The 24,232-nt window shown below is 38.5% G+C and overlaps 1 protein-coding gene across 1 annotated transcript; it reads left to right on the top strand.

Annotated features, from left to right (window-relative positions):
* The first annotated feature begins 338 nt into the window (after positions 1 to 338).
* Positions 339 to 23,855, top strand: dhx35 (DEAH-box helicase 35). Its single transcript, XM_077224951.1, has 21 exons — positions 339 to 432; positions 855 to 982; positions 2,329 to 2,421; positions 3,358 to 3,435; positions 3,526 to 3,630; positions 7,083 to 7,144; positions 7,219 to 7,288; positions 7,372 to 7,431; positions 8,744 to 8,856; positions 9,035 to 9,131; positions 11,542 to 11,700; positions 11,807 to 12,017; positions 13,533 to 13,657; positions 13,740 to 13,794; positions 13,874 to 14,064; positions 14,151 to 14,228; positions 16,726 to 16,855; positions 21,305 to 21,386; positions 21,471 to 21,542; positions 21,640 to 21,751; positions 22,540 to 23,855. Exons 1-21 carry the CDS (start codon positions 393 to 395, stop codon positions 22,576 to 22,578), a joined length of 2,100 nt encoding a protein of 699 aa, XP_077081066.1. The 5' UTR covers positions 339 to 392; the 3' UTR covers positions 22,579 to 23,855.
* Positions 23,856 to 24,232: the final 377 nt, after the last annotated feature.

Raw genomic sequence — 24,232 nt, 5'->3', positions numbered from 1 at the left:
GTGGTTTTTGTGTTTCTTTGTAAGCCTGCCTGCACGAAGGCATGGTAAAATACTATGTTGCACACGCATTGTGACTGTGGCAGTAGTGTGCAGATACAAATGGATTATTGAAATTAACCCATTAATTGAGTTCAAAATCAACTGAATTTTAACGAATTAGCCGGCATTACGGCAGAACTGGCTTTTTTAAAATTATTATTTTTTTTTTTTACAGCGTATCATTATAAAAAAATACATTTTAAGTTATGTTTTGTTATATATTTTACACAATTTTAACATTGATCTTATTAAATGTATTTTATTTCGCACTGAATTCGTCTTGTCTTTGTCGTCCTCTAGTGTTGAGTTCAAAAGTGCAATCATGACATCACCGAGTTCAATGACGTAGCATCATGGCGGCGCCCCACAACACCATGAAATTCTGGAAACCCGGTAAAATTCATATCGTGCATCGTGTTGTTCTAATATACATATACACATATTTCGACTGGTGATATTAGTCCACAGTAAACGTATGCTGCAGCAGCTCTGTACTGTGTGTTGATTTATGTGCAATGTTAGTGTGTATTTGATGTATTAGAGTGTTACTGCAGTGCTGCATGACTATATCACATGATCACGTGCATTATGAACCAGCAACACAACACACAATACACGAAAGTTATCCCACTATAATAATGCATTAGAATGACATGGTTTGATCCAAACTCATTATTCTCTCGTAGAAGCTCAGCATTTATCCAGGATGCTCTGAATCTACTGATGCATGACAGTAAACATAGAGCTTCTCCTTTCAGTGTTTGAACGGCTAGTGTGTGTGTGTGTGTGTGTGTGTGCGTGTGTGTGTCTTTCAGGCTCAGAGGCTCCGGGTGTGTGTGAGGAGAGAGATCTGTCTACTGAGACCACCGGCTCGCCCATCATCTTTAACCCGCACACGGCTCTCTCCATAGAGAAACAGAGGCAGAGGCTGCCCGTTTTCAAGGTAAATACAGATATCTGTGTGTGTGTGTGTGTGTGTGTGGACCGCTGTTAAAAGCAGTGTAGGCAATGTTTGTCATAAACACTTTTTTGTTTTACTGGTTGAAACTCTCTTCACATCCTGCTAACAATAGTCATCTAAATATTAAATATATCTTCTGTGGAAGTCTCAGGACCAAAAACATGTTCGTCCAATCATTGAATTCAGTCTAATGCGTTTGAATGGTTTAAAGTCATTATTAAATGCACACAAAGGAATCGATATGAGGAATTTTAATTTTAATTTTATAACAAGTATCCCATTCCTGACCGTAAGTATTCAATTATAGAATTTAAATAGATTTTTGATTCCCAACCCTGGTCTTCACAGCGATATTTTGATATGTATCAATAGTGAAATATCTGAAACCGTTCCAATATCCAATACTCGTATTCTGCAGATACACCGATGCCAGCTGCACGTTTTCTATCTCTCTCTTCTTTGCGATGGATACACACACTTCTGCTCACAAACTCGGCTTGTTTGCTGCGGTTGAATAGTGCTTGTATTGCGCAAAATTTTAGTAATTCCCGCAGGATTTGCGCTCACACCAAAAGCTGGTGCACCACTGATCCATGTCAGTTTTTGATCAGTGCATAAACTCTTAAAGTGACAGCAGCACCTAATCAGTCGTGTTAATCAATATACAGTGTATAACACTATACAGTGTTATTTTTTTACATTTAATTACTTTATTTAATTTCTGTAGTTTCTCTTACCTAAATACTATCCTAATGTTAGACCAACCTGAAAAACTCAAAGCCATGTTTATTTCATTTGTCCTTTTATTCTAATCGATTTGCTATTTTTTATATTTGTTCTTATTTTATTTCCGACTGCTTAAGTATCTTTTTTCTTTGTGATTTTAGTTCAATTTCAAATAAAGCCGTCCTTTGTCGCTGTTTGAAAGCTATTATAGCAAAATTACCAAAAAATATCATGAGATGATGATAAAAATATCTATATGTCAGTTTTCCCCTTGGTATCGAATATAGATATTTTTAAAGGTATCGTATCGTAGTTAGAAATTCCAGTATAGTGACAACACTAGTGTTAATCATTTAACTTTTTGTGTGAAAGGGCCTTTACCTCTGCCAAAAAATAAGACTTTTGTTTTTTTGTTTATGAAAAAGTAATGCAAAAATAATGTAACACATTACTTTCCATAAAAAGTAACTAGCGCAATTAGTTACATTTTTAGGGAGTAATGCAACATTATAACACATTATTTTTAACAGCAACTTTTCCGTTTGCAGTTTTACAATGCAGTTTTTCTGTATTTATGAATGATGTGTGTTTATTGCATCTAGCACAGAAACAACATCCTGTATGTGGTGGAGAGTTTCCAGACTGTGGTGATTGTTGGAGAAACAGGATCTGGGAAAAGCACACAAATCCCACAGGTTTGTCCGTCAGTGGCTACGTTTACATGCAACCAAATAATCCATTAGTAATCGGATTGACGGCTCAATCGGACTGAAAAGCCTTCATGAAAACGCCTTAATCGATCCGAATGAAATTTCGATCTGATTGATAGGGGTGGTTCATTCCTTTTCTAATGCTATAGAGGACATGTAAACACTTGATCGGATTGAAAACCGAAACTGAAGGACTGCGCATTGAATAAAGTGTCGTATAAATGAGCTTCTCGTCATTCTGTAATTCTTCTTTCCCTGCGTCTGTGAAGTGGAGCAGGACAACGTCCCACCAGTCCTTGTTTCTGATTCTCATCCACAGACGACTGGTTATAAATATAAGCAGCATGTACGGCACAACGCTTCATTTGCTCATTTTCTCCAAACATGACCAGAAATGGATATATATTAAGTCTGCGATCACGCCGATGAAAAAGCATTCAGTTGCGTTCTAGCCGGTGGGACTAAACTCGTGTTTTCCACAGACCATTCAGATCAAGAAGAAGGCCGAAAGCACTTGTTAGAGGCACGAAACTTCTTTTAGCGTTACGGAAGTGCCTATTACCAACATAATCCAATCTGAAGTTAATTAATACATCGTTTGACTGGACCTATATACAGTCAAACCAAAATTTATTCAGACACCTTCAAATAAAAAACAAATAAAGAACCAATGAAGGAGAATGGTTATTAAGCGCAAACATCAGGAAACTGGAACGGGAAGCTTGTGATATAACAGCGCACTTCAACCCGATCACATGTTTAGCGTTCATGTAAACACTACATTCAGATTCATCAATCTGAATAAATTCAGTCCGATTGAAACAAAAGTTGTGCATGTAAACCGAGCCAGTGAACAGTCAGTGACCCTGCTGGTCAGAGTGAGTTATCAGTGTGACGTGTGTGTGTGTGTGTGTGTGTCAGTATCTGCTGGAGGCCGGGTGGGCTGCGGAGGGGAAGGTGATCGGCGTGACGCAGCCTCGACGTGTGGCGGCCACATCTGTACGTATAACCCTTCTCCTCGGCTCATGTGTGATGGGGAACGCCTGCTGTAGTCAGTGAACGTGTGTGTGTGTGTGTGTGTGTGCACAGGTGGCCAGCCGTGTAGCAGAGGAGAGAGGGGCGTTTCTCGGGCACGAGGTGGGATACACCATCAGGTTCGATGACTGTTCAGACCCACACGCCACGCGCATAAAGGTACAAACACTCATTCTCATTCATAAGCCCTATTCAGACGGGACTAGTTTAACATGGAGAGGTGGGGTATATATGTATGATATCTTTCAGCTCTGGATCTTCCTCAGCACTTTATACACAGTGAATCGACAGTAATGTTGGTGTTGGTTTTATCGTATCAATTCCAGTCCGAGTCCTCATCCTTTGAAAGTGCATTAAGTGGATTTGCTTCGGCAGCACAGGAAACAGTGTATTCTTGACATGTCGACAACACGAACTGAACTCTTCTCCAACTACAGTGATTGAGGGTCAAAGTAGACGTTGTTCGTAGACAGCCAATGAAGACCATAGGCTAGCATTATGCAAATTTGTTACAAACCTACGTATGTTTGTGCAGAAAGTAAAACCCTATTCGGACGGGATTAGTTTAACATGGAGAAGTGGGGTAAAGTAATTATTACCACCAGAGCTTCTCAGTGATTTTAGTCCCGTCCGAATGTGCATCTCAGTAATCATCACGGACAATGATTAAGATAAAGATTACGGCGACTTTTACCGTCTGTAAAAAGCTCCGTAAAAATGACCTCAGGTGATACTAATCACGTGCGAATAGACCCGCTGTAAATATGTTCGTAAATATTCTGTAAATATTCCTGTTTAAAAGTAGTTTTCCGCGGGTTTTCAAGCTTGAAAAAGCATTCAGTTGCGTTCTAGCCGGTGGGACTAAACTCGTGTTTTCCACAGACCATTCAGATCAAGAAGAAGGCCGAAAGCACTTGTTAGAGGCACGAAACTTCTTTTAGCGGTACGTAAGTGCCTATTACCAACATAATCCAATCTGAAGTTAATTAATACATCGTTTGACTGGACCTATATACAGTCAAACCAAAATTTATTCAGACACCTTCAACATTTCTCACATTAGCAGAGTTTATTCTCTGTAGTTTAGAAGCTGGTAATAAAATACAATCCCATTTCCAGAAAAGTTGTGACATTTTGTGAAATGCAATAAAATCAAGAATCTGTGATTTGTTAATTCTCTTGAACCTTTTTTTAACAGTCAAGTGTACAAAGAAAATATTTCCAATGTTTTCACTGACTGTCTTAATTTTATTTTGTAAATATAAACTAGTTTTGATTTTAATGGCTGCAACACACACCAAAAAGAGTGTCAATGTGTCACACCACCTTTCCTTTTATTTACACTTTTTAATCGTTTGGGAAGTGAGTAATTGTGATAGTAATTGTTGCAGTTTTGCAAGTGGAATATTTTCCCAATCTTGTCTGATACAGCTACTCAACATGTCCGTGGTCGTCACTGTCTGAGGATCCTTACTAAAAGTGTATGTGCGCCAGAAAGCCAAAAATGGCGTATGCAAAAAAATATTCAGACTTATAAAACTGTGCGTTCGCAGAATTCACTTTATGAATCCCATCAGCGGAAGATCGTGCGCACATGCGTTTACATATTCATGCCCGTGATAACATGTTTAACGGTACAAGACATTAGGAAAATATGAAATACGGATGTACCATCACATTACATTAATAAAAATAATTTAGTAGCCAATCCTTGCCTTGTTTTTGAATAAATAAAAAAAATAGTGTAAAATACATTTCGGAGAAAGTTTTTCTTAATTTTTTCCACTGGCCAAATAGTATTTTTAAATGATTTATATTTTTAATGGAAACAGATAGACCTTGTTGTGCATTATTTGCAGAAAACTATTTTATTAGGCAATCTGCTATTATCATGATGAGCAATTATCTCTGTAGTTAAAACATTAAAACACAGCATGCCAGAGGAAAAGTGTTCGAAAGCATTGCATCCACAACAAATATTTCTATATGTTGAATATAAAAAATGTTGTAACTTCTCAGTAATGATTTCATGTAGTTTAAAGGGATAGTTCACCCAAAAATGTAAATTCTGTCAGTATTTACTCTCCCTCATGTTGTTGAACCCCGTAAGACCTTCGTTCATCTTCAGAACACGAATTAAGATATTATTGATGAAATCTGAGAGCTGGATCATTCCTCCATAGGCTTCTAAGGGATTGAAACTTGTTCCCCGAAAAGTTCCTAATTTAAATAATAATTTGTGTTAATTTGTGAATTTACATTTTTGGGTGAACTATCCCTTTAAGTGTTTAACTCCATTAATGAGAATGGCGTATTTCATCTTAATGTTTATATCAGAAGTAAAACATAGTCAGTTTCACTAAACGGCCCAACGCACTCGCTGGCGCGGACATTTAAGAAGGGATGGATGTTTGCGTCATGTGATAGGCTTGGTGAGTGAAATTATATATGTATTATCTTTCTGTTTATGTATAATTTTCTTTAGATTTCCTGTTCAAAAGACAGAAAAAATTCCATCTCCAAAATGTTCGTACGCATGGGTCAGAGTTTCCGTGCAGGTGCGCAAATTTTCCCGTCAAGTTTGTTTCTATAAATCACAACTTATGCGTCGGAAGTGGCGTACGCCTCTTTCAGGGCCTGTTTTGTGCGACGCAACGGTTATAAATGAGGCCCCTGGACTGGAGGCACATCTCTTCTCTGGTGCAGAGTGTCTAGAAACCACTGTTTCAGCATGTGCAGAATGAGGCCTGGCGCTGTCTTGCTTCCCAGGAAAGATGTCATCTTGATGGCAGTTTTTGTCTCTGTACAATCCAAATACATGCCTCCATGTCAGTGAAACCTTCACCATGCGCTCGCTCTGATGCCAGCACAGATGTTTGCTTTTGCACCTGTCGCTGAGGAAAGTCTGGATGGTCCTTTTCGTCTTTGGGACTGAGAACTCGATGTCCGTTTTCCCCAAAACTAGCTGAAACATGGACTCATCTGAGCACAGCACACGTCCACTGTGTTTCTGATCATCTGAGATGAGCTCAGGCCCAGAGAACTCGCCGGCATCTCCACATAGAACTGATGCAAAGCTTTCTCTCAACGTAACACAGATTCAAGTGGCATTTATAGATGCAGCGTCAGACTGTTCAATGAAAACAGTTTTCTAAAGTACTCCTGAGCACATGTGGCTGTATTTAACACTGTCGCATGACGGTCTGCCGTCTGAGGGGTCAAAGGTCACGCACATACAACATTCAGCCTCCTGCCAAGCCCTACATGTACTGAGATTTCTCTGGATTCCCTGAATCTTTCCACAATATTATGTGTGGTAGATGGTGATAGACATCAATTCTTTTCAATCTTGCATTGAGAAATGTGATTTTTTTTAATTGTTTGACAATTTTCTCGTGATATTTGGCACAAAGTGATGAGCCATTACCCATCTTTACTTGCAAAGAGAGAGAAGCTCCTTTACACCCAATCACGATCCCCCCATTATTATTACAGACGTCCTGTGGTAAAAGGACATTACTCATCTACCCTTGTAAAGCTAATCCTGTCCGAATAGGGCTATAGACGTTTATCACTGTATCCCTCTGTTATTTACTGTTGTCTTCTCTCAGTTTCTGACAGATGGGATGTTAGTTCGGGAGATGATGTCTGACCCGCTGTTGAAGAAGTACAGGTAAAACCACTCGCACCCGCCAGCGCTGATTCCCCGAGGTTTCGGACTCACACAGGTGTGTTGTTTGGTTGCAGTGTGCTAATGCTGGACGAAGCCCACGAGAGGACGCTGTACACGGACATCACCATCGGCCTGCTGAAGAAGGTGACGCTTCACTAGCTCTGGGTCTCTGTGGGATGAGCGTCTCTGTGGGGTTTCTCTGTTCATCTCTCTCTCTCTCTCCGCAGATTCAGAAGAAGCGCCGAGACCTGCGTCTGATCGTAGCCTCGGCCACTCTGGACGCCAAGGTGAGTCTGACCTCTGACCCCGGTTACATCTACACATGTCCTTGTGTTCATGTTCATTTTATTTGGTTTGTAAAACTTTTAGATATTTTTTTCCAAGAAAAGACTAAGTAATAACAAGTACAAAAAAAAAAAAAACCTTTTAATGAATGTATATCTCAGTGGCGAGCTGGGACTTGGCGCTGACATATTTCAAGAAACATATCAGTGCAAGTTTCTTTCAGTTAAAACAGATCGAACATGCATTTCAGCCTGGGACTAAACTTACACCGGGGGTGTAATATCTTACCACCCCCCGAACTTTTCAAACCATATCATCAGTTGACGAGGTTGTTGGTTGTGGAGCAGACGTGGTTATCTGGTCATCTTAGATCGGTCTGTAACAGTCTATGGGCCCTATTTTAACGATCTAAAACGCAAGTATCAAATGCAAAACGCAAGTAACTTTGTAGGCAGATCTCGGCGGGATAAATTACTCTTGCCCGACGCAAATGGGTTGGTCCGAAGCTATGGTCCGAAGTAGCTACATTACTCATAGATGTGGTTTGGGCGTAACGTGCAATAAACCAATCAGAGCGTCATCTCGCATTCCCTTTAAGAGCAGGTGCGCATGTTTCATGGCGGATTGCTATTATGATGGCGGATTTGCCAGACGCACGCCAGGAGAGGTTCACAGCCGAGGAGACCGACGTTCTCGTCAGGGCCGTAAAAGACAGAGAAGTGACATTGTATGGGGACGGGAGAAACCCCCCCGAATTAGCTTCGGTTACACAGGCGTATAATAATTTGGGTAAATGTGTAAGCTAGATTTATGCCTATGTTTTCACATCTTCATGGACAACACAATGATTTCCCTCGTGTGGTAATATTTTTCCTTGTAATTATGTATGGTTTGCAAAAATGGGAACTGCTGCGTCTGTGTAAATGAGAGAAGCAAAGTGTATGCGCGTTATGCATATGCTACATTATGGCCAAGCATGCGCCCTTAAAACAGCATCTGAATGACGCGATGACTTTATATGACGCGATAAATGACTTTAGACTAGTTTTTTCCTGGTCTGTGGAGGAACTGTTTTCTGAAATGGCAGAATAGCACCAGGGAACGTTTGCGCCGGATCACGCCGCCTCTTTTCCTGAACTGCCCCGGGAGCGCAAGCTCATTCCCTAATTTACAGACGTGCGTCTGTGCTTGGGAGAAGTCCGCTGTGCGTCGGGTGCAAAATAGGAATGATACATGCGTCGGTGTGCAAAGTCAATTGAGCTGTGTGCAAGATAGTGTGCATGTGTTAATGTACTAATAATGCTTCTCGCACAGAAATTTCAAGATTTCTTCAACCTGAATGAGTCTGGAGACCCAAATAAAGACACCTGTGGCATTCTGACGGTCGAGGGCCGGACTTTCCCGGTGGATATTTTCTACACTGTCAGGTGTTTACACCGCTGCATTTACACACACACACACACACACACACACACACACACACACACACACACACACACACACACACACACACACACACACACACACACACACACACACACACACACACACACACAGTCTCTGTGTTCTGAGTGATGAAACTGAGGAGAGTGTGTTTGTGTCTAGTCCTGTGCCGGACTATGTGAAGGCTACGGTGGAGACCGTGCTGAAGATCCACGAGACCGAGGAGGATGGAGACGTGCTGGCGTTTCTCACAGGACAGGTGTGTGTGTGTGTGTGTGTGTGTGCTGTGCGATCTGTGGTGCTCTGTTCTGGGATGCTGCATTTATTTAATTTGTTCAGGTCTTAAAAACATAAAATGTGATTTAAAACACTTTGAAGCTCCCTTGATTTTGACATGTTGTAGTATTATTATATCTCTTAGTGTAAAGGAATAGAAAGTTCTGTCATTATTCACTCGCCCTCATGTCCGTTCCACACACACAAGACCTTCGTTAATCTTCACAAGATATTTGAATGAAATCTGAGAGATTTCTGTCCCTCCACGGAAAGTCTATTCAGCATATTCAGCGTCCTATTCATCAACAACCATTTAAACTTTCACTACACTATCTAATATGGGTGGGCGATTTAAACAAAATCTTATTTCACGCTATGAGAAATGTTATTTCACTGTAACGATATATATCACAATATAGCTATTTTTATTTAAAATAAGAACAAAGAAGCAAATTACAAACAGAACAATAGAGTGAAGATACAAATTAAATGAACTTTACTGCTACAGTAGTTTTACTGGATGAATCAAATATGAACTGATTATTATTAAATATAGAAAAGTGATTCGGTCAAGAGCAATGAGTGAATTTTGAGTGAACAACTGTTTGCGTTAATTGAAGACATAACCGACTATGTTTATGTGAATACTCCACACGACAGGCATTTCCACATTATTGTGCGTCCATCTGACCATTCAAGCTCAATAAGACGAGAAGGAGAACTGAATTCACGATCGCATGCGCGTGCTTCGGGTGTGTGTCACAGCTTATTGCGATCAACAATCAAGCACGTCCCACTCTTTATTTTCTCACTCATGCATGTTTCTTTACCACTCTTGCCTGTATATAACCAGAGTCGGGAGGGTTACATTGAAAATGTCTTCTGTTACAGTTACAAATGACTCCATTAAAAAGGTTTTCAGCAACGTAATCCAAGCACCACAATATGAAAGTAATGTAATCTGATTACTTTTGGATTCCTTCAAGTCACATATGTAAATAAAGTCAAGTAAAAGCAGTATTGATGAGAGATTACACATACACCAGTCGGTGGCTCACGCGAGAACAAGGCAAGTGAGAATACGCTGTTGATATAATTCATCCACCCTCTCGAACCTATGATCCTCTCTGATATAGACATCTGCAACACATCATCACATTACAACACACACCTGTGTTAAGCATGATGATGGTAACATTACACTGAAGTAGGCTGCTTTTAAATCAACATTTAGCTTATTTAAAGTAAAAGATCTTCTTTGGCCTAAATAGCCTAAACACAGGCTTTATTTCCTTCAAACATAAATTCTCACTGTTTTTGTGATTGCAACATTGCTCCTCCATTTCTGCTTAAACAAGTGATCTATCTGAAGAGTGTGCAAACTAGTGCCTGATGAAAAACTATGCTTTAAACACGTTTAATACTTCCATCATTATGTTGTGAACATTCTTATAGAATAATTTCCGTTAAGCTTGGGTATATTTGTAGAAAGCTATTAACAGCGTTATTAAGCAATAATGTAGGTTTTTTATAGTTCCCTATAGTGTGTTTAGTATAATTACCACTAGGAAGTGCTCTAGGCATAGGTTTTCCTTGATCGGTTCTCCCTAAAGAGATGTACGGTGTTGTTGTTGGCGTTCAAAACGAAAGTCTGCGTCTTTATTAAAATCAACACATTAATGATTTATATCTCGCTACCATTTTTTTAATCCCGACGCACGGATTATCCAGCCTCAACGGATATAACCGCGACCCGCACATAACTACTGTCAATAGCATTATGATGTAAAAATACAAATTAATTTAGTTTTAAGTGAAACCATTGTAATCATGATCTGGTCTTCCCATATTTTTCAAAATGTAACTGTAATTTGATTTGTTTATTACAGTAACTGTAACGTATAAGTTACCAGATTTATGTATCCTGATAACGTGAAGCAGTTGTATGTATTCTGTTACTCCCAACCCTGGGGCAGTCCTGGCCTAATGGTAACAGAGTTGGACTGGTGACCCAAAGGTTGCTGGTTTGATTCCAGTACCGGCAGGAATATGACTGAGGTGTCCTTGAGCAAGGCACCTAACCCCCAATCGCTCCCCGGGCGCCACTCAAGGCTACCCGCTGCTCCGGGTGTGTGTATCCACGTTTGCACGTTTGCAGTGTGTGTGTGTTCACTACTCACTACTCTGCTCCTAATGTGTGTGCACTTACTTGGATGGGTTAAATGCAGAGGTCAAATTCCAAGTATGGGTTACCATCACGTGTCACTTTCACTTTTCACTTTCACTGCATATAAACATTGGTTAGCGACACAAATCGAGCACTCAAGCACGGGCATGGCAGCTTTAAAGTGTGTTCAGTTCATGATAAACATGGCCAGTGAATGTTTGAACAGGAGGAGGTGGAGAAGGTGGTGTCTCTGCTCCAGGAACAGGCACGCACCCTGTCCCGCTACGGGATGAAGAAGCACCTGTGTGTGTTGCCCATGTACTCGGGCCTGCCCTACAGCGAGCAGATGAGGGTGTTCGAGAGGATGCCCCCCACTGTCAGAAAGGTGCAGAAACTGGCATTCAATCAGTGACATTTACTGACAGTTCAGCACGGTTCAGATATCACAGATGTAAACATCGGATCTTCTTGACGATAGTTTGTTTTTTCAGGTGGTGGTCGCCACCAATATAGCGGAGACCTCCATCACCATCAACGGCGTGGTGTTTGTGATTGACTGTGCATTTGTCAAGCTGAGGGCGTATAATCCCCTGACAGCGATCGAGTCTCTGATCGTGACGCCCATCTCTAAAGCCTCGGCCTGCCAGAGAGCCGGACGAGCCGGGAGAAACCGCGCAGGGAAGTGCTTCCGCCTCTACACGGGTACTGCACCCACACCTACATTTATTACATCAAATGGATTTAATATATTAAAAAAAATGTATTACATGTATAATAGAAATATATAGTCAACTAATTAAATAGGACCCATGATTCTTTTTTTCCATGTTCATCTTTCTGTAGTGTGTAATGTTGCTGTTTGAGCATGAAAACGTCCCTCCATCGGGAGTTATTCTCTATATCAGTGTCAGTGATTCTGAACTCTCTGAAATGCCTTCATTGTAGTTAGTGCTGCACGATTAATCATATCGCAATTCGATTATATGACGCAAAATGCTGCGATTTTATATATATATAAAAAATGAGGGCTGTTAATGCAATTAACGCAGCATCTGTTATTTTTTGTCATCATTTGGCTAGTGTTACATGATCCCACTCGTATTCATGCAAATGCTTTTAAACCATTCATGCATGACAAGACAAAAGAGAGCCTGTGAATGTCCTGACTGGGACTCACAGGAAGACGCGCGCTAGTATCATGCGCATGCGCAGACCGCGTGCCAGAATACAGTTCTCTTTCGCGCTTGAACGAATAATAACACACACAATTATGCCAAAATGTCGTTTTGTCGAGCATTCTTTACATAAGAGCAGGCTTATGATGGACGTAAGGAGTTGTGAGAGAACGAGAGCGTGTGAGATCAGCGTCTCTGTCAGCAGCGGCTGCTCTTAAAGGGCCAGCAGCCAATAAAGCTTTCTGTCAGTAAAGTTAATCAAAGAACAAAGGGAACAGAGAAAATTACTCACTGCTCTTGACTAAAGAACTTTTGTAACTTTATTAAGGATAAGTCTATATATAATTTCTAATTTGTGCAGCGCAGACTGTTTGATAACTTTATTCAATTTCGGTATATGTCCTACCTGTTAGACAGGAAGAGCACAGGTAAATATGACATTTATTATGGGTTTATGTGAGGATTGTTTTAAGTTCATTTAAATTTAAAGCTGTTATATTTTTTGAAGCCTAATACATGTTTAAAAAAATGTATAGCTTTCAATTGTAATAACAGAATCACTGTAATGTTGGACGGCTAATGTTTAAAATGGGGGGGGGGGGGCATTTGGGGGGTTCATCAATAATGGCTTATTGATCATTATAGGTGTTATCAATCATTTAGTTATTGCTAGTTTGAGTTGAGAAATACACATTTCAGAATTATCACTAATAATTTTGCGTGTCCATTTTGCTTTAGAACCAAGCAAGTTGACTCATGAAACCATTTGTTTATTTTTTCGCAATATTGACCTCAATAATCGCAATATGACATTTTCCCCAAATCGTGCAGCCCTAATTGTAGTCTTGAGCTTCTTCAGGGAAAGAACACGTCACAATATTCCTCGTTTAAATAATTCATACGCAGAATAAAGGGGCGGGGCCTGGTTGAGTGAGTTAGTAGTGTGTTGAACTGGCGGTTATGGCCAGTTGAACTACACAACCCTGAACTCTTCTGTCTGATAGTATATAGTGGTGTTGTTCTGTGCATGTGTCTCGATCAGAGGAGGACTTTGAGAAGCTGCCGGCGTCCACAGTCCCCGAGATGCAACGCTCGAATCTGGCCCCGGTCATCCTGCAGCTCAAAGCCCTGGGCATCGACAACGTGCTGCGCTTCAGCTTCCTCTCCGTGAGTGTGTCCCACTGATACTTCAACACATTACGACCCGCTGTTGCTCACGTGTGCATGACTCCGTGTGTTCGTCTCGCAGCCTCCTCCTGCTCAGTCCATGGTTCAAGCCCTGGAGCTGCTCTTCGCTCTCGGAGGTACAGGAACCGAACTCTTTCTTTCACTGCCGCTCGTGTGCTTGTCTGCATGTGATCTCACTGGATGTGCTTCTGACAGGTCTGGATCAGTACGGGCGTCTCACGGACCCCATGGGGGTGCGGATGGCCGAGTTCCCGCTCAGCCCCATGTTTGCCAAGATGCTGCTGGAGTCCGGAAACTTCGGCTGCTCCAAGGAGATCGTCACCATCGCTGCCATGATGCAGATTCAAAACCTTTTCACGGTGCCACACAATCAGAGGAAAGCAGCGGTATGTCTGATTTTACGGTTGTTTTTTCTGCTTTATGAACAATTTGAATGTATTTGTACCAGTAAACCGTATTTCTGTGTCGTCAGGCGCGGGAGCACAGGAAGTTTGCTGTGGCTGAGGGGGATCATCTCACCATGCTGAATGTTTATGAGGCTTTCATAAAGGTAACGGAGCAGGACCTGTTGGTCAACCTCAATGAAAAATGGTTTAATTTAGGACTGTCACGATTCCTCGATTTAATTTGAGATCCTTGATTGCAATTTACCTGTGCCGTTTAACCGGAAGCGGACGAGAATCTGTGAACCGCATTATTAGACTGTTCTCTAAGGCTGTGCAATTAAAACCATTTAAAAATCATACAATAGCATAGTTCTTTCTTAATAATATAAGTTTATTTATATATATAAAGCCATTCATTAATATATATATATATATATATATATATAAATAAAGCCATTCATTCATTAATATATATATATATATATATATATATATATATATATATATATATATATATATATATATATATATAAATAAAGCCATTCATTCATTAATATATATATATTAATGAATGAATGGCTTTATTTCGAACATGTAAGAGAAACAATAATAATAATGCAATAAAAGCTAATGGACAAAAACCCCCAAAAACAAATACGCAACAAAACAGAAAGCAAAACAATAGTAACTTATACATGTCTGAAAAGGAGTTGGAAGAAGCATAAGTTTATTTAACCGTACCCCTTCTCCACTACTCGTTAAAAAATCATCCGGTTGGCCGATCATCTTAATCTGTTTGTCTCCACATACTAAGAAATGCAAACATACATATTTACCTATGTTTATATCCACTATAAATAATAAATTGTGTAAAAAATGAATATATAAATAAACTTTGAGAACGCCTAGTCAATGACCTTCTTCATCTATATATATATATATATATATATATATATATATATATATATATATAAATAATATAATTCAAAAACAAAATGTCTACAAATTAAATTAACTAAATAAAAAAAATGGCTATCTGAATTTCTTCATTTTCAAACGTTAAACCCATCAAGCTTGAAGCACTTAGGCCTCGTTCAGACTGTCCGATTATGTCCGATCCGATTGGAATCTGATCTAAAATGATTGACGTCCATACTGTATATCGCAACTGTTCAGATCCCATTTGTGTGTCCATGCAGCTCTTCCGTTTTCAGTAATATCTGTATTGGTTTCTATGGCAATGACGTTGCGTTGGTAGGCATACGTCAAATACAACAACAACCGCAACATGGAGGGGTTTGCAATAGAGATGTTGTCTTATTTAAATTTTATAACATGACAATGTGTAGCTGGTCTACTGTTCTGAGGCAGCGGGAGAACCGATGGCATGCACAGCCTTTTCCATGCTGTCGTCTTCTCCGGTTTCAAAATGTCTCCGTTATATTGTCATTTTCTGCTCTACCGGCTCTTTGGAACAACACAGCCTTGTGTCGGCAGCGACTTTCAACATGTTTCCTATAATAACGTCTGACGTTTACATTTTACTTGCCGTGAGAAATTCACATAAACCAAGCGAAATCCGATCAGATCGTTCAGACTGAAATGGATTTCCAGAAATGCGATTTTAAATAGGATTTCAAACCACATATGAATGTAGCTTGAAACAGATTTGTAATGATCGGATTTCGTGTGATTTTTGACCGTTCACACTATCTAAATCTGATCTGATTCCAATCGGATGAAATCATAAAAATCGGATTTGGACTGAGAGTCTGAACGGGGCCTTAGAGCTTCTCTTTTGTTGACAACAGCCAGTTTATAATAATAAATAATAATAAACATTTATTTGTATAGCACTTTTCAAACATAGAATGCATTTATTTTATTTATTCGTTTATTTGTCAGGGACAATGCAGCGCACATTATTACATACATAATTATCATAGGCAAAGCCATAACAAAATGTGTAAATGTGTTGCATAAAAGGTTTCTAGCCAATAGGCTAATTTCAATAGGCAATAGGCATCTCAAAGTGCTTTACATGCATAAAATCAAATAATACAATCAAAGAATGTAAATTATAAAAATATTTGAAAACAACTATAAAGGCTCAGTGAGTAAAATAAAGTAAATTGGCATGTAGTTACAATATCGATATAAAATAAAATACCGGTAAATAAAACGACGAGAAAAAATTAGAAGGTATAATAGAACATAAAACTGACTTACACACAGCTTTGTTATATTACAACACCTTATATCATAGCACTTCTCATAAGTGTGTGAAGGTGACTGCCGCGTATTAAAGAGACTTGAACTTGAGCAGTTGTAGAGATGAAGTTTGTGTTTTTACTGCTAACTGAGATACTGGGAAAAAACAAACAGATCATGAGCTGCTGGTGTGTAAATGAACACGGTGCTGTGCTTCACTATGAAACACGCTGCACGTTTATTTCTTGAATTAATTTGCAACCTTTGCGAATTAATAAGCGCTCTAAGCCATATTATAATTTGGTGTTTATTTCGATTACTTGCGCAGCCGTAATTTTAAGTCGTCTTGAGGCCTCCTGTTTGAGAACCACAGATTTGTGGTGTTTGAATGAAGAAATAAGGTTTCATGTATTTGTATTTTGATATTGAATGGCACGTGTGTTCCCGTAGCATCAGAAGAGTTCTCAGTGGTGTCAGGATCACTTCCTCCACTATAAAGGTCTCCTGCGGGCCGTGGCCGTGCGGGAGCAGCTGCGACACCTCCTCAACAAGTTTAAGGTGCCTCGCACCTCCAGCGAGGGTGAGCTCTCATTTCTGTCACCAACATGGTGTCATATATCAGTTTGTTTTATCCTCAGACGTCGTCCTTGGTTTGCCATGACTGTTTTTTCTAGGGGTGTAACAATATATTGTGTTTCAATATAGCGCAATATGAAAATGCAACAATATGTATTGTGGAAAGTGACAATATGTATTGTGTATAGTTCACCCGGAACAGTTTTAGTGTCAGTACTACATTAAAATACTACGGAAGCCCTGAACCGCAACATAAAAAATTTAAAAAATTATTATATTAAAATTATAAGTATTTTGAGATTAAAATTGAAAAATTACGAGAATAAAGTCGAAATATTTTGAGATATGTCAAAACATTTTGAGATTAAAGTTGAAAAATTACGAGAATAAAGTCGAAATATTTTGAGATATAAGTCAAAACATTACGAGATTAAAGTCGAAACATACGAGATTAAAGTCGAAACATACGAGATTAAAGTCGAAACATACGAGATTAAAGTCGAAACATAACGAGATTAAAGTCGAAACATAACGAGATTAAAGTCAAACATACGATATTAAAGTCGAAACATACGATATTGAAGTCGAAACATTACGTGATTAAAGTCGAAACATTACGAGATTAAAGTCGAAACATACAAGATTAAAGTCGAAACATACGATATTAAAGTCGAAACATACGATATTAAAGTCGAAACATACGATATTAAAGTCGAAACATAACGAGATTAAAGTCAAACATACGATATTAAAGTCGAAACATACGATATTGAAGTCGAAACATTACGTGATTAAAGTCGAAACATTACGAGATTAAAGTCGAAACATACAAGATTAAAGTCGAAACATACGATATTAAAGTCGAAACATACGATATTAAAGTCGAAACATAACGAGATTAAAGTCAAACATACGATATTAAAGTCGAAACATACGATATTAAAGTCGAAACATACGATATTGAAGTCGAAACATTACGTGATTAAAGTCGAAACATTACGTGATTAAAGTCGAAACATTACGAGATTAAAGTCGAAACATACAAGATTAAAGTCGAAACATACGATATTAAAGTCGAAACATACGATATTAAAGTCGAAACATACGATATTAAAGTCGAAACATACGAGATTAAAGTCGAAACATACGAGATTAAAGTCGAAACATAACGAGATTAAAGTCGAAACATAACGAGATTAAAGTCGAAACATACCGAGATTAAAGTCGAAACATAACGAGATTAAAGTCGAAACATACAAGATTAAAGTCGAAACATACGATATTGAAGTCGAAACATTACGTGATTAAAGTCGAAACATTACGAGATTAAAGTCGAAACATACAAGATTAAAGTCGAAACATACGATATTAAAGTCGAAACATACGAAACATACGATATTAAAGTCGAAACATACGATATTAAAGTCGAAACATACGATATTAAAGTCGAAACATACGATATTAAAGTCGAAACATACGAGATTAAAGTCGAAACATACGAGATTAAAGTCGAAACATAACGAGATTAAAGTCGAAACATAACGAGATTAAAGTCGAAACATACAAGATTAAAGTCGAAACATAACGAGATTAAAGTCGAAACATACGATATTAAAGTCGAAACATACGATATTAAAGTCGAAACATACGATATTAAAGTCGAAACATACGATATTAAAGTCGAAACATACGATATTAAAGTCGAAACATACGATATTAAAGTCGAAACATACGATATTAAAGTCGAAACATACGATATTAAAGTCGAAACATTACGTGATTAAAGTCGAAACATTAGAGGATAAAGTCAGACATACAAGATTAAAGTCGAAACATACGATATTAAAGTCGAAACATAACGAGATTAAAGTCAAACATACGATATTAAAGTCGAAACATACGATATTAAAGTCGAAACATACGATATTAAAGTCGAAACATTACGTGATTAAAGTCGAAACATTACGTGATTAAAGTCGAAACATTACGTGATTAAAGTCGAAACATTACGAGAATAAAGTCAAAATTACGAGAATACAGTCTTCAGTAGAGGTTGTAAGCCCGACTCGATCGGCCCAAAGGAGGCATGCGATCAGCGGGTGAAGGTCTCTGAGCGTTACTGTCTTTCCGCGTGGCTAAGTAATTTAATTAAATAAAATAAATTTTCTCATATGTATTAACTCGTTATTTCATCTGACTCCATAAATGAAAAAGGTTTTATTCATATCTGTGCATCATTAAGTGTGAGCAAATGTTTGACTATTCTTTTGAACTCTTTACTAAAATAATGTCAGTCGATTAAAATAAAATCAAATGTTTACAATTTATTATGTCAGGTAAATGTATCACGCTAATTGCATAATCAGTTCAAAGATAATAGACACAAATATCAAATGCTCTAGAATAAAGAGAGAAGATGCAATACCTTGACATTATAAAATACATGATGATAAGTGTTTTGCTAACACTTCACATCATGGGCTAGTCTGAGTTACAGAAACGCCCCAAGCTCTCGTTGCATTTCATTATATAGACAGACCAAGCCAGAAACCTCTTTTCCAATGTAAACATGAGTTCACAGTGGGAATTCACATTAATCACCGTCTCAGGCTTACTGAGGGCAGAAGTTGATTTACATGGAACCATTTGCTAACAATGGGCATTTGAATAGAGTTTACACCTGAAAACATGAGGCCATTGGCCTGGAAGACACACTTCCTGTGTGTGTGAATTATCTCTAAACTCTTAAATTACTTATTACTTTCTGGTTTACTTCTTTAAGAATGAGACCTTTCTACCAGACGAACAGAGACATTTCAAATGATATCAAACATGTGTGATACTGTATGATAATTATTCACATTAAAAACTATAGATTGTTGGGTGAATTTCAGGTGATCTCAGCATGATCGCACAAGACAGAAATTCAAATGTTAATTTCCTTTGTTTTCTCAAAGAGTTGCGCTCTCTTCCAGTTCTTCCAGTTTCTCAAGTCTTACAAAGTTCTTTGTGTGTGTGTGTGTGTGTGTGCTTGCTGTTGTTTCACATTCATAATTGCCGCACAGGCATTCATAACGGTGCGTGTCCACTGGCGCAGAGCGAGTGTTTCCAATTCATTACTCGCGTACGTGTGTGTGTGTTTGTTTGTCTCTGTGTGTGTGTGTGTGTGTGTGTGTGTGTGTGTGTGTGTGTGTGTGTGTGAAGTCGAACTGCCTCAGACATCGATCTAAACAAAATATTAGCTTTTTACTTTTATCTGGGCTTTCAACAAAAGGAAATTCTATAGGTGCTAATCTAACAACATGCCGTTACCATTTGTTTTAGGACGTTGTTTTGACTTTTCAGACTGGATGGAGATATCCAGCTTTATATCTGAGGAAATCGTGGGATGCGGCCAAATGATTGGATACAGTATGATGCAGTTAAAATATATCCGGAAAGGATTTACGGTGAAGAGGGAGACAGTTACTGTTAAGTGTTCTCGGCCTAGATGGCGTAGCCTATAGACGTGCATGTTGGTAGATTAGCACAGTAGAATTTAGTAAAAAGTTACTATTTTGTTTAGATCCATGTCCGAGGCAGTTCGACTTCACGAACGCATCTCTTTACACACACACACACACACACACACACACACACACACACACACACACACACACACACACACACACACACACACACACACACACACACACACACACACACACACACACACACACACACACACACACACACACACACACACACACACACACACACACACACACACACACACACACACACACACACACACACTTTAATCTCAAAATATTTCACAATTTTCTCGAAATATTCTACCTTTAATCTCAAAATATTTCGACTTTAATCTTAAAAATAAAAAACCTGTAAAAATTGATTATAGTCGAAGTATTTTGAGATTAAAGTCGAAATATTTCGGGATTCAAGATTTTTTTTTTTTCAGGTTTTTTTTTTTACGTTGCGGTTCAGGGCTTCCGTAAACTACTGTATATAATATTGAATATAATGTAGAATAATGCAATGGGGGAATATCTGTGGGTCCTGATAGTGATAATGCCAAATATCTAATATTACCAGTAAAAAGTGGCCTACATTATTTTAAATATATCTAGTCAGTGAAAGAGTGCAAGCATATTCGTCTAAAATAATTCTGTATTTTCGTCTTGAGAATCATGAATATTGTTATTCTGGTGTCTCTATTATCCTGTGCTTTGGGTTTCCAGCAACAAGTCCAAGTCTATTCATTCACACACACAATGAAAAAACAAATGTAGCCTTTTAATCAACAGTACATTTTGTGTTAAATTTGATTATGTCCTGGAGTATGGCAATGAGTTCAGTATCGTGATATGTATCGAATCGTGACGTGTGTATCGTTACACCCCGAGTATTGTGATACGAGTTTAGAGATGTCCCTCTTCTGTGTGCTCTGAAGGTGATCCGGATGTGATTCTCCGATGTATTGTGTCTGGGTTTTTTGCGAATGCCGCCCGTATGCATCACTCCGGCTCCTACAGGTGGGTTCCTCATCCTCAATAGTTCCTCTTCATCAGTGATATTTGCATGTGTCTGTTCTTCTTGTAATGCTGTATATCGCCCAGGACTCTGCGTGACGACAGAGAGCTGTTCATCCACCCCGATTCGGTGCTGTATGGAGAAAAGCCCCCAAAATGGTACTCAGAAACAAACTGGAATAAAGAACAATTAATCCCATTAGGTTTCTGTTTCAGCAGATATTAACCAAACTGTTTGCTTTGGGCCGTGTCTCAGGGTCGTCTTCAACGAGGTGGTTCAGACCAGCAAGTACTACATGCGGGACGTGACGGCGGTGGAGTCGTCCTGGCTGGTGGAGCTGGCGCCGCACTTTTACAAACAGGCCAAGGTGAGACCAGCAGATCGAGAGTCACGTTCAGTGCGTTCTCTGCTATCTGCACTGACAACTGACATTGCCCACTCTAGTATGTACACTACTGTCCAAACGTTTGGGGACTGTAAGATTTATTCATTTTTTTGAAGGTTTATTAAAGTTTCCTATCACCAAAGCTGCATTTTTTGTTGTTGAAAACAGTAATATTGAGAAATAACAGTTTTTTTATGTGAATATGTTTAAATGTAATTTATTCCTGTGATCAAAGCTGTATTTTCAGCATCATTACTCTCTACAGTCTTCAGTGTCACATGATCCTTCAGAAATCACTCTAATATGATGATTTGATGATCAAGAAACATTTCTGATTATTATCAATGTTGAAAACAGTCGTGCTGCTTCATGTGTGTGTTGAGACTGATACTTATTTTCAGGATTCTTCAAAACAGCATTTATTTGAAACTGAAATCTTTTTTTAACATTATAAATGTCTTTACTGCTTATTCATTTCTTTTGAATGGAAGTGTATCGTAACCAGAATTTGAAGAAAATGTCCACCTTTAAAGCTCAAATTTTCGGAGCACAAGCCAAGGCCGCTGCTGTGCGTCACTATCACATCGCTCCCTAAAAAAGTTATTAATTGCGTTATGCTGATTAAGAAAGGAGTTACACGTTACTTTTTCAATCAATAAATGGGAAACAGATAATTTGTTGTAATTTTAAAAGCAATGTGTTACTTGAAAATATCAATCTGATCACGTACACAACGCTACAGAAGTAAAAGTGTGTTATCTGTCTTGCAGCACGGGTCTCTGAACAGCAAACGGGCCAAAGTCTTCTGAGCGGACTCGGTTCTCCTGAAACACAGGCTATAGTTAAAGGATCCACACATGCTGACTTTGGGTGTTTATTGCAGCTGCAAGGCGAAAGGAACACTGTGTTATTTTGTATATACAAATGTATGACATATTTATGCTGTCATGGTCATCTTTGTATTATTTAATAGCTTTTTAGTGAAGGTTGAGAGCCATTTGGAAAACGTGACTGTGATTTTATTGATTACTGTTTGAGAGTGAGAGTGACTGGATGGATGGATTGATACAGATGTACAGCTTTACAACATTGCACGAACACCTACCCTCAATAACAACTGGAATATTATTATAATAAGCTATCTTTCCCCCCGTTTGTTTTTCAAACCCTCATCGGAGAAATACTGTGTAGCTCAAACGTAGTGGCCTTTTAACCATTATGTGCCAAATATTATAAAACCATAGAACATTTCCTGTTGTATATGGAATGTGCAAATAATTGTAGTTACACTGTAAGCATGTGACAAAAAAGTGCCATTTTTTTATATTATATATGTATAGGTTCCTAAACAGTAGCCTTGTGCACCTCTGGCCTAAACAACTGTGTAAGTAGGTGTAATTATTCATTTAATCGTATAGTGTAATTTAGGAAAGATCAGCCATGACTAGTTTGAGTGGTGAGTTAATAGCACAGTGAATGAGACGCCTCAGGGAGGAGCTTATTTCCTACTACAGTAAAATATTGAACATGGATGCTAACAAAATGATTTGTGGGCGTGGCATTTAACAGGAAGGCTGAGGTGCCAATCATGTGAGGTGGCGGAGCCTCGGTACTATTTTTTGGCTTTCAGCAAATGGACATTTTTCACTAATTTGATTTTACTGTGAACTTTTAGTTTCTTTTTCCTTTATTATCTCCTTTATTACGTCCGGAAAAACAACAACTTTGAAAGAAATGTAGTTAAAATTTACTTTCACGGTAACTGTGCCATATGTCTTCAAGACAATGTCCGTGGTGTTTCTGTATAGTCAGTTCAGTAGCTGTGAGTAGTGTAGTTTTAGCTGTATATGATCGCAGTTTAAACGTTCTTGCATGTCTTTAAACATTACAAATCTCAATAGTTTCACAGCAGTGCAGTGTTTTGATGAGGAAATCATAATTCAGCTGATGTAAATGTGCAACATGTAGTTTCTCGCCGCTCTGTGCAGCATAAAGTCGATAAAGTCTTATGTTCGTGGTAAATGAATGTGCAGAATCTGTACTGGGCTCTGTAAATAGAATAATAAAGAAGTAATTTGTGGGAAAAGGTATGTGGTTGTGATTTGTACCAAATGTGGCGCTAATGCGGGATTCTTCCAGAAATCTACGTCATCATAATCAGTATGTCTGCAGTAAACTGATATAATTAGCCTATTTACAGGTAAAACGCGACAAATTTGAATATCGTGCAAAAGTTATAATTTTTATGATTATGGCTTTCCTGCTTATGAAAACCCCAAATTCAAAATCTCAGAAAATTTGAATATTACATAAAATCAATAAAAAAAGGGATTTTAAATACAGAAATGTCGGTCCTCTGAAAAGTATAACCATGCATATGTATATATATATATACTAAATATATTAGTTTCACCTTTTAATTTAAATTACTGAAATGAACTGTTGCACGATATTCTAATTTTT

Source organism: Siphateles boraxobius, unplaced genomic scaffold (genome assembly GCF_051911475.1).
Source record: "Siphateles boraxobius isolate OS27281-9 unplaced genomic scaffold, OSU_SipBor_1 94, whole genome shotgun sequence".
NCBI classification, from domain to species: Eukaryota; Metazoa; Chordata; class Actinopteri; order Cypriniformes; family Leuciscidae; genus Siphateles; species Siphateles boraxobius.
This window is presented reverse-complemented; position numbering and strand designations above follow the sequence as displayed.

What these genes read in the sequence shown, in the direction of transcription:
- dhx35 (XM_077224951.1), top strand. Translation starts at nt 393, where the DNA reads ATGGCGGCGCCCCACAACACCATGAAATTCTGGAAACCCG. An exon ending in CCGCTGTTGAAGAAGTACAG is followed by an intron (nt 7,145 to 7,218) that starts GTAAAACCACTC and finishes GTTTGGTTGCAG; the next exon opens with TGTGCTAATGCTGGACGAAG. An exon ending in GGAGAAAAGCCCCCAAAATG is followed by an intron (nt 21,543 to 21,639) that starts GTACTCAGAAAC and finishes GCCGTGTCTCAG; the next exon opens with GGTCGTCTTCAACGAGGTGG.